This window comes from Eulemur rufifrons, chromosome 7, assembly GCF_041146395.1.
Source record: "Eulemur rufifrons isolate Redbay chromosome 7, OSU_ERuf_1, whole genome shotgun sequence".
Lineage (NCBI taxonomy): Eukaryota > Metazoa > Chordata > Mammalia > Primates > Lemuridae > Eulemur > Eulemur rufifrons.
Genome location: NC_090989.1, coordinates 55968978 through 55979964, shown reverse-complemented (window position 1 = coordinate 55979964; position 10987 = coordinate 55968978). Strand labels below are relative to the sequence as shown.

Below are 10987 nucleotides of genomic sequence, written 5' to 3'. Positions count from 1 at the left end.
ACGGACAGTGATGAACTTGAAGTAGACAAATTTGTTTGCATCCTGAAAACTGCCAATGTTGCCTTTGTTAACATACAAAAGGGTAAATGGACAATATTGGTGAGGGTAATTTCTCTCTCAGAAATCTTCTGCCTTAATTCAGGGAGACAAATGAGGTCCCCACCAAGTAAAGCTTTAGTTTACATTTGCATGATTTTTTCCCCTGTAAGATAAAAAGATAAGTAAATACAGTCCTTGCAATCCCCAATAATAACTCTATCTGTGCAAAGAGACAACAAGATGTCAGATTTTTTCAGGGCTCATCTTATTTTGTAAGCGATAGGAGTATTTCTAGTACTTCTAATTATTTCAGTTTATAGACTACAAATCATAATGTTAGTACACAACAACCTTCATATAGATTCTCCAATTGTCTTTTGCTGATTAATTCATCCTCCCATCATGTTACTGATAGGTGGCTTCCAAATGAAAGATAAGTTTATTTTCAAATGTGAAGTCAGGTCAACATTTTAATCCAAACTCAACATATTTAACATACATATTTAAAAGGTTTACCACATCATGCAAGTTACTAGAATACCTTTACAATCCTATGAAGAAAGTACAGTATAGAAAAGATATCTTTACATTAACCAACAAAATTTTAGCAATTGTATTTCACTCCCTTAGATCATTACAGGGTTTAAGGGTGGTCTCTGCAAAATCAGATTTTAAAAATGTCTTCCACACTCGTGATTTTTTCCTTCACTGTTCAAGTAAAATCTTGTGTCATCCAGTTGCAAAATCTTATTATTGGCAACATGTACACATGTATACAAACTATACACTACAAATTAAAAAAAAATTTGTACCCAGTGAGGCCTGACAAAATTTCATAGAGAGACACTTCTAATCTAATCGTTTCACCTGGTACTAGTAAGTCACATCATTTTCTACTTCTATTCGTTTACCACATTTTAGGAAAGAGTACATTCATACTTACAAACATGCAAAACATGATAAACTAGAATAAATGGCACTTGAAAAACCATAATAAAAGAGACTTGCCTGAAGTCCTTTCATTCAACAAAAATTAACTTAACTCAGAAAAACAAAGGCTAATTGTAAAAAAAATACATAATAAAATAGTACATTACAGAGAATGTTAATTTGAACTTCATTTGCCTTTTTATAGAAGTATATCACTTCTGTAAATAAGTATTTTAACTGGTCTGTTCTTTGATGAAAACAGAGCTATGATTTCATAGTTATGTCATATGAGGGTTCAGTTAGCAGGTGTGCTCTACACCAAAAAGAAATCAGACAATCTAAAGAAATGGGCTACTGGCTGCCTTTATTCTGTGCCAGGAATGGAGAAATCTTCAGGAAAATGAGTTCCCAACACCGAACATTCTCTTTATTTAAAATTGCCCAATGTGATAGAATACCTGTTGTCTAAGACGGCTTTTTCTCTAAAACCCACAGCTTTTTTGCACTTTCTTCTTTTACAGAAAAAGTGGTTTACTTTATATGTACAGTCGCTTGTGCCGGTGGTAACACTACAAAGTCAATTTCCTGGGCATTTGATGGCATTAAATTCCATTTTGAAAAACAGAGTAACACTAAATGCAGTTTATCAATTGCAATTACTACTATTAAACAGAGGTCATCATGTCAAGTCTTTGGCTTTGGTGCAATACTTAAAAATTAAGGCAAAACTCCTCCTAAAACATATTCCCCTCCAAGCCCTTGTTTGTTTATATTTATAAAATAACCATCAGCAAAATGCTACTTTAAAAAAAAGGGCAATTGATTATCAACAATGTCAATGCCAATGATTTGGGTGCTAAAATAATTCCATATTTCTAAGTATATGCAGACATTTTGTAAACTGTTTAGTTTATTTCACCAAAACCAACAATTGATGAAAAATAGTTTATAAGAAATGTTCCTATAAGTGATGCTATTTATTAAAACAGTCTTTTCTTTCTCATGGAAACTTCAATTCTTTTGCTATTTATGATCAGGCTTTGAATTAAAACTCTTTTATTCTTTTTTACAAATGACTTCTTCTTAATATGAAAGGAATTCTGAGTGTACACAGTTCAAGGGATGGTTCTGTTGGGTCTTCCCATCTGGGACTGAATATGGCTTCATTCTTGGAAGAGGTTATTGCAGTCTGCCCTGACGTGGACTGTTGCCCCAGTTCACTACAACAAGAAGTGAGTGTAACCTTCTGCTCCAGTAACTATAACATCCATCCAGATCCGCATGGCTTCCGGTGATGGGGCCACCATATAATAGATTCTGTCATGCGTCTTGACACTGAAGGTGAGTAATGGATTAGGACTCTAAAATTCAAAGAAGGAAAAGTATATAAAACAAACATCTTGAAATAGAACATTAAATAACACAGACACATGTGAAGGCTTCGTCCTCTTTAAAAGTTTCAATATATACAATTGATGTAGGCATTGCTTTTGCTCTCCTGTAACTCACACTGCTCCCCTTTCTCAGGATTGGCCATCTTTTTGGCCTTTCTGCACAAGAAATCTCACCAGAGCTCACCAATTCTCTTAGCAGCTAGTTTGTAAAGCCCTAGCAACGTAGCTAGCTGATAGCAGGTGCTCAATAGGTAGTAGCTGTTATTCATAGCCCTACTTAGACCTTGCGCATAATCCCCCTCATTAACTGTATTATCGGTGCCTTTCTGGAACCCTAGCAGAGTCACTTTGCAGGATCTCCCACACCAATATGTACAGAGTATTTCCTCACTTTGCCATGGCATTTTTTTCCCTTAAAAAGATCAGCCATCCCATTTTTCCTACTTTCTTGCACCATTCCGATCATATCTATCTGTTATGCCAGAAAAACAAATTGAAATTACTTAGAATCCAAAAATAACCAATATTTTTTCCCAACTTCATTATGCATTCAAATTGTAGGAATCTAGGAAACTGATGTTTACCTTATTAGCATTCTTGAGGTGATCATAATATACTTCTTCAATGGCTTGAAAGTATATTACTCCTTTTAATTTAGCTTCATGCTTATCTGTAAAGACAGATGACTGTTAAATACTTCATCCCTACTGAGGGACAGAAAAAACTGTAATTGCATTATAATTATCATCATTAAAATATTTACATAGTATTTAAATTATTTAAGATTAATTCAGATAACCAGGGTTAGTGCATTAGCCCAGTTCTATATAGAAAAACAAAACAAAACAAAACAAAACAAAAAAACATGAAATTACTAGCCTCAAACCAAAGGGACTGAATGACTTTGCCCAAGGCTCTTCAGCAAATTAGCAGTCAAAAGATAACCCAGAACTACTGACTGTAAGGTTAGGATACAAAGTATAAACACTAATGGCACCAAAACAAATTATTTACCCACCTCCAAGACTGTCTTTGTAATGGAAATATTAATAGGCAGTTCTGTTACAATGAAATCTTGACAATGTGTTTTTTGACTTATAATTTAAAATAATATTTTACTTATATTTCTTTCCGATCAAATTTCTTGTTCAGTGTGCTTGATTTTTTCCCTGTTTTCAGCAGAGCTTCATGTCCATAATTTACTGCCCTTTTAATGCAACATTTTCTAAACTGTTTCCAAAGATTTCCTCAGATTTACCATAAAAACAAAACAGAAAACAAAACAAAAACAAACAACCAAAACACTAATCAAATGGCACCACTCTGTGATCTAGTAAGTTCTTCAGATATTTTTTAATTTAAACTTTGCAAGGCTCATAATGCATGTGAGCATATTACAGAATTTTAAAAGTATGGATAAAGATGCAGGGACAGAGGCTCTATCATACCCTGTGGGAAGTGGAAATAATACATCCTTCTGGAATGCAATTTGTAAAACAAACAACTAAAAATGTAAAAAATCCTCTTACTCAGCAATTCCACTCTAAAACTTTATTGTATAATATCTACTCAAGTAAATATACACAGATTTGTGTTTGCTGTGGCACAAGGTTGCAGAAGATCCGCTTGAGCTTTAATAGGGCACTGACTCAATTACGGACCAGCCATACAATGGAATACACACAGCTACTGAAACAATGGAGGTATATCTCATAAGGTTTATGCTCATAATAAAAAAACCTCGAAATACTATCATATGAAATAGGATATGAATAGAGTGAATAATTTGGTTCCAACTATATAAAAGAAAAAAGAATACATATACATATCAAAACATATATAAAAATGAATAGAGAAAATCTGAAAAGACATTTCAGGCTTTAACAATGGAAGGTCAGAACTTCTGTGATGGGAAAGAGACTTACTTTTACTATATAGACTTTTGCTGCATTTTGAATTTTTTACTAAGTGGATGTCTCTTTTTTCCAATAACAACAACAAAAAGCTAGTCTGAAAAATAATGGCCCTGAAAAGTTCAGCAGGAGATAAACCTATGTAATTGCATTTAATCCAGCATTTCCCTAACTTATTTGACCATGGACCATATTTTTGTGCGTTTGTTTTTGCTCTTCCTTGGGAAACACTGCTTTGATTAATACCGTGTTCAATGGGTTTCAACCAGTTTCTGTGAAAGAGAAAGTGTATTTCTCAAACATTCGCTGGAAAGGAACTGCAATAATTCATGAGCATACAATAATACCTTGGTTTCTGAAAACAGATGTAAAATAAAATCTGGAGATAAAAGTAAATCTTGTATTTCAAGCAGGCAGAAGGAAACTTTTGTTTGAATGGCACTTCATATATGAGAAAGAACTCTGAAAAATATAAGCCTCACAACCACATTGTGAGCTAAGAGAATCAATAGTGCCATTGTAAATTGATGAGATAATGCTATCCATTCTGTCTCTCTTAACAGTATTATCCCATCAATTCACAGACATATTTTCTGTGCCTCAGTTTTCTTCAGAGACTCTCCTAAAGTTCCCAGTAAAAATGCAAGACGCCAAGGACAGAGCCCGGGGTCCTGAACACAGAGCCCAGGGACTTTACCTTTTGGTGCTCACATTTCTGTTCCTTCGCATGGCCATTTACCTCACTGACAAGCTGAAGGGGCAGGGCTCCTGTGGGGTCAAGTCCAGCCTGAAGTGCAAGCTGGACGACTGCCTGGGGATTGACCTATTCCTGTTGGTGTGTGGGCAAGGGGGGCGGGGCAGGGCGGGAGCAAAGCTGCTGTGTGACGGCTGCTCACAGAGCCAAATGGGCAGCGTTTGGCCAACTAGGTCTCATCAGTCAGGTAGATCTATGTGAATGTTAAAAAGCTGAATGAAATATTTTTTGTCTTTTTTTTTAGTGTTCTTGGGTAATCTTTCATATATGAAAAAGGTTTTATTATTTAAAAAAAATTAAAAAACAATCACCGAAAGTTTCCGTTTGGTAAAACGCATTCATGTGGGTCAGAAGCTCAGAACACAGCTTTGGAGAAGCCGGCCAGGGCACCCAGCCGCCCACCTGGCCGATGCATGAGTGAGGTCGGGCTCCCAGAGAAGAAAGAGGAGCATACCAGAAGAAAGCTATTTTGTCTGAAGTTCTTTTAAAAATTTATGTTGGAGAAATTCCAGATGAGGTTTTCTGGAAAGACTAGCACACCACAAAGTTTTATGTATGCATTTTGCAAACACCAAATTGGATTTCTTCTTATTAAATAGGCATTTTTTTCCTCTTGTACTAACTGAAAAAAGAGAGAGGCAAAGCAGGGGACCTGAGAGGACAGGCTGTTTGCTTCCGGCCACTAAGTTCCGTAGTCACTGTCATCCCACCCAAAGAGCTCCTCAGTGAAAGGCAGACACCCCAATACCTACCGCCAGCCAATCCTGGGGCCCCAGGGCAAGGGTGGCCTTTCTCCCACAGGCTTCCCGGTTTCTCACACCTTCCTCATAGACATGGCCTGACCTCACTAGACAGGTTAAATGGCTGGACTGTTATTTACATTTAGGACACTGATACACTTTATAACAATTCCTGATGATGCTCTTCAACATTGACAGTCAATCAAGGCCGTGTTTCCTCATAACATCTGGGGCAACACCACTCTTTCCTAGCAGCTGCAAAGAAAGTAGAGCTATGCTTGTGCTAATAAAGGACACGTTTCATACACAGTAAACAAGAGGCCAGCTACACTAATATTCTTGTATTTATATAAGATTCAGTAGGGTATGTTTCTTATAATCTAGCATTTAAGCATCCAAAAATATTTCAGTTATTTAATACTGAATTGCTAGTTTACTGATGAGCTTTAGTCTCTGAGGTTAAAAGACCATTCTAGCTTATAAACTATAGTTGAATGATTGTCAGCTAAGGCTGCCTAACTGAGTGTGACTTAAATAGGACATGTGACAATCAATCAGTTACAAAGGCCAGAGTCTTGTGGTTTAAAAAACAATATTATGATCTAAAAAATAGACTACATTTAATATTTATAGGGATTCAAGTTCATTTCAGAACTAGAATAGGCTAATGAACACTCTTAAAAGTAATATATAATGTTTATTATTTCTAGAAAGAAAATTCATATATATGAATTCATATATAGTCTAATATTACATATCAGACTATATAATCTAAATATATAATAATGTATATCTATAAAGCTGATATTGCCATTATTTCTATTATTTATCAACTTACCTATTTATACTGAATTTCAGTTTCCTTTGCTCTTTAACAGAGGGAGGGTTCCTGATTTGAGTATATCATTGAAATTTTTTTATCCACCCACCTGCATAATAAGAGAATGTTCGCTTGTTCCTATCAAAAACAAACCAACGTTTTTTCCAAGTTTTAATTTTTCCACCCATTTTGATGAGGAATCCTCGGCAGGTCTTCTCTGTGATTGATACGTGATAACAGGTATCGATATTGTGGCCAGCAGTCTCCACATGGCTCCGCAAATCAAAGTCTTCCTTCCGGACAGGCAGATAGCGTGTCAAAGGACGGGCCTGGAAAAGTGCAAACCCCATTCCATCGATAGCTAATTAATTGTTTTGTTTTAGGTCACAGATGTTTAGAAGCAGAAATTAACTGTAAAGCCTAAGGTTTAAAATGCCCATCTAATTACAAAAGACTAAGATAAACAAAGCACTTATCATTGGGGTCTAAAACTGGATAGTATTTTGAGAAGGACACTATAATATGTGTGTGGGTGGGGAGTGGATAAACTCAGGCCAATATATTCAATTCCTTAAGATAGGCGGATGAGAAAATGGAAAAATGTTATTTATCTTAGCTCAAAAGAGGAACTTAGCAAATACAGGGAAATGAAGCATGAAGTTATCTGGGCTGCCCCCTGCAGATGAGGCCTCCTCCACTGTAAAATTTCCTGAAGTTGTCCCTGCCACAACTCAATAATTGTTCTCCTTAAGTAATCTCAGACATGTCATGATTTTTTGAACACTATTTAGTAGTACACCCCTACCCCTGAAACATCCCACAAAGCTGTGGCTTACATACATTCTGGTAGAAATTGAAGGCAGAAATGTATGTTTTGAAAAGTGAGGCTATACACCATGAGTGCATTGCACACCGTTTGGGGAATGGTAACACTTGAAGGTGCTGACTCGGGAAGGGGTGGAGGAGGGATATATACCTACATGATGGGTGCAATGCGCATGACCTGGGGAACGGACACGCCTGGAGCTCTGACTTGGGGGGAAAGGCGGTACATGGGCAACGTATGTAACCTGCAATTCTGTATCCCCCGTAACAATAAGATGAAATAAAAAAAAAAAAAAAGAAAAGTGAGGCTAAAATAAAGTAAGAAGTGGAACCAACTCTGGACCTAATGCAATGAACTTTCCAGAACCAGATGCCAAAGGGATGTATTTAGATATCTTTTATGCTACTAACAGCTAGGGGAAGGGTACATCTAATCTAGGAAGCACATATCACCATGGGTGATATTTCTAAAATGGTGTCTTATTTTATGTTGTTAAATAACTCTACCCCTTTGCCCTGGAGAAATGATTTAATCATATACTTGGAGGCAAAACTTATAATCAGGATTGAAATAGAATTGTGCCTTTTGTTTTGGCTTCAGATACTAAACAGGCACAGATGATCTCCACTGCAAATCAGAATTTGGCAGAGGTTGGGCATAATGAAATAAAATGATCAAGTTCTATTTTCTATTTTTCCTTTGGTATTTAACCTTTGATTCTGTGGTACTTTGACAGTAGACAGAGGCTTACAGATACCTCAAAACATACAGTCTTAAAGATGGTTCCCAACTGCTGTAATATCGAACTACCAGCAACCGTAAAGAATAAAGGAAATGATACCTTTTGCCTTTGCCTTGATACAACTGATTTGAGCTTTAAGTTACATGGTAATTTTAGTTTAACAAAACTTTATTTTAGCTCCTCAGAAAACATATATTACATAAGCAGTTATCATGACATGAACAGAGGTCCAAACTCTATGACCAAGATAAGGAGTTAAACAAAATGGGTTATTTCTCCCAATTTTGCTTGAATTCAGGAATCCTGTGCATAGGTGTTGAGGACTGGTGTAGCAAAGGGGACACATGTGACAATATAATGGTTAGAAAAAAAACCAAACTAGTACAACCACCACCAAGACACTGGGCTGGTAAAATTATCCTGTTCTGGAATGTCTGTTCCTAAAAGATGCCTTAATGGAACCTCTTCCCTTCCTCAACCAAAGGTCTTAGTTTGGGTGTGGTATGTGTTTTCAGCAGCAAATCCAGTTGCATTTTTCAAAGCTGCTCACAAAATATTCTCCTTTTAAAATGTACCCCAAAGAATGGGTGGAAGAATAAATGCCTCTCTCAGAAAAATGTTCCACGCATGACTAGAGCTAAGTGTCATTTGGTTGGTAGTTCCCTAAGGGTTTTGAAATTAAACTCATATGTTTTGCACACTAATGCACACCCGTCTCTTAACCCTCCCATGCAAAGTGCATCCCGACACAGAATGTCTGTCTTCTAAGAAATGACCACCAGGGGGCAACCTACTCTTACCCATTCAGATTGACCGACCAACCTGAGCTCTTTGTTTCTCCCTTATTTTTACTTCCTTTTCTATTAACTTCTGTCTCTGGCTCGTTTCTTCCTGCAGTCGTTTTTCCAGGATTTCTCGGCGTCGTTTTTCTTCTTCCAGAGCTCGTTTTTTGGCTTCCATTTCCCGTTCCTAAATATTACATATAACGATGATTATTTTAAGACACACTGGTAATACGTGAATGATTCCAACTAATACCAAAAAGAAAATCCTCACTAGACAATTCTTGTTTTGTAGTCTAGTCTCTTACAATATATAACCTAGATTAAAGCAACGCATAATCACCTCTGGCATAGCTTTCAAAATCATCATATGCCGCAAATGCAACCACTAAGTCTAATTAACAATTAAATTTTTGTCTTAAGTGAAAATCCAGCTTGTGACTATATTCAGTAATTTCATTTCAATGAGCACAACTCTCACATTTTTAATAAAAAGACTCACAAACTGTCACCTAACACTAGTCACGAGATTTAGCCTTTCTTTCAACTGCTGTCTTCTGACCGCAGGCCACGGGTCCTTACAATTCCTGTTGTTGCCGGGCAGCTTCCTGGCTGAAGGTCGCAGAGGAAGCACATGGGGAAGTTGAAGAGGAAAGGAGGTGCCCTTTAGTTAGGGCAGGATGCAAGGCATTTTGGGGGATTCCTAAGGAAGTTCAGATTCTCGCTTGAAATACAGTCACAATAATGTGGCATTGTAAATATTTCAATAGCGCAGTTAGCACAAGCTGGGAAGGAAGAAAAAAATGCATAAAGACATGACATTCCTCCCTGTTTCTTGGCAGGAACACAAAGTGGCCATCAAATAAAAAATACAATACAAAGCATTCATTTTAGTCTATTTTAACATTATATATATATAATTTTTTCAAGTTATAGAAAATTGTAGTGCAGTAATGAGCCTCAGAAATCCTCTCTTTAACACCTTGCTTTTCAGATAAGAAAGTGAGGCTGAGAAAGCTTAAGTGACTGTTCTAAGATTGCTCTACTTACCAAGGCTCATTGAGGAGGAACATTGCTTTGCACCAGTGTGTTACAGACCTCCAGTGTAAAAATAATAAACTTACCCTGGATTCAAGCAGCCGTGTCTTTTCTGCATGAGCCTGCTTCAAGAGTCTCTCCATTTCTTCTATTCTGGCAATATTTGAAGTGCTGGCACTGAATCAAACACAAAGGCCTTTTAAGAATATTGGCTCAGATTGATAAATCTCTCTAATACGCACACACACGCACACGCTCACACACACACAGAGGGCAAAGGAGTTGCATGACAAAATCCAGGCACATACGATGTAAAGGATGTTACTTACGAGTCATGAGTCTGAAGAGTCAAATCAATTCAACTCTGAAAATTGTAGGTGACACTGACTTACCTCAGTTTAGGAGACAAAATACAGGCAAGCAAAATAACGCCAATGTAAACTGCTTTACCCACAAATAAATAAACCAAAACGCAAATCGTACAAAGTGTGACTTCTTAATGCCTCCTCCAAAGTGTAAAAAGAATGGCCTATGGGAGTCCTTCCCATTAACTTAATGATTTAGAGATATCAGACTAACGAGACTATTACCAAAGTTCTATATAAATGACACCTAACATTTGAAGTCACTTTATTCAGTTGGGGAATAGGTGTCACTATCTGCTTTTTGTTGTGACTTTATACATGTGGACATTTTATTTCCTAAATGTCTATTTAAAAATGACTTCCCCTCTAGGTGCAACAGTGGCCTGTTTTGTAAATAATGCCCACCCAGCACACCAAGGAGGAAACGGCACAAAGGGAGTCAACAGCTTCAAAAGAAATAATGGGAAAGACATCACGCAAACGAGTGAGGAAAAAAACCAGACAGAGTGAACATTGCCAGAACAGGCAGGATAACTAAAAGAGAAGGAGAAGAACTTGAAGATGATTAATACAAAACAGAAAATTTTATTTTTCACTTGCTTACATTTTGACTGTTCTGGAAAAGGAGGACTGTGGCCTAGGTC

General features: G+C 36.9%; 1 protein-coding gene across 11 annotated transcripts in view; it reads right to left on the bottom strand.

Moving 5' to 3' along the window:
• Nucleotides 1-234: 234 nt before the first annotated feature.
• The window catches only part of PHLDB2 (pleckstrin homology like domain family B member 2), a 203717-nt gene continuing 192964 nt past the window's right edge, over nt 235-10987 (bottom strand). For 7 of the 11 annotated variants that reach the window (XM_069475080.1, XM_069475082.1, XM_069475085.1 and 4 more), the window contains 5 exons: nt 10065-10155; nt 8981-9127; nt 6700-6919; nt 2948-3033; nt 492-2330 (listed from right to left, as the gene is read on the bottom strand). In XM_069475080.1, coding sequence (XP_069331181.1) covers nt 2190-2330; nt 2948-3033; nt 6700-6919; nt 8981-9127; nt 10065-10155 — 685 coding nt within the window. In that variant the 3' untranslated portion in view covers nt 492-2189. Of the gene's footprint in view, nt 2331-2947; nt 3034-6699; nt 6920-8980; nt 9128-10064; nt 10156-10987 lie in introns of all 11 variants that reach the window. The other 4 variants (XM_069475089.1, XM_069475090.1, XM_069475088.1 and 1 more) reach the window with 1 other exon arrangement.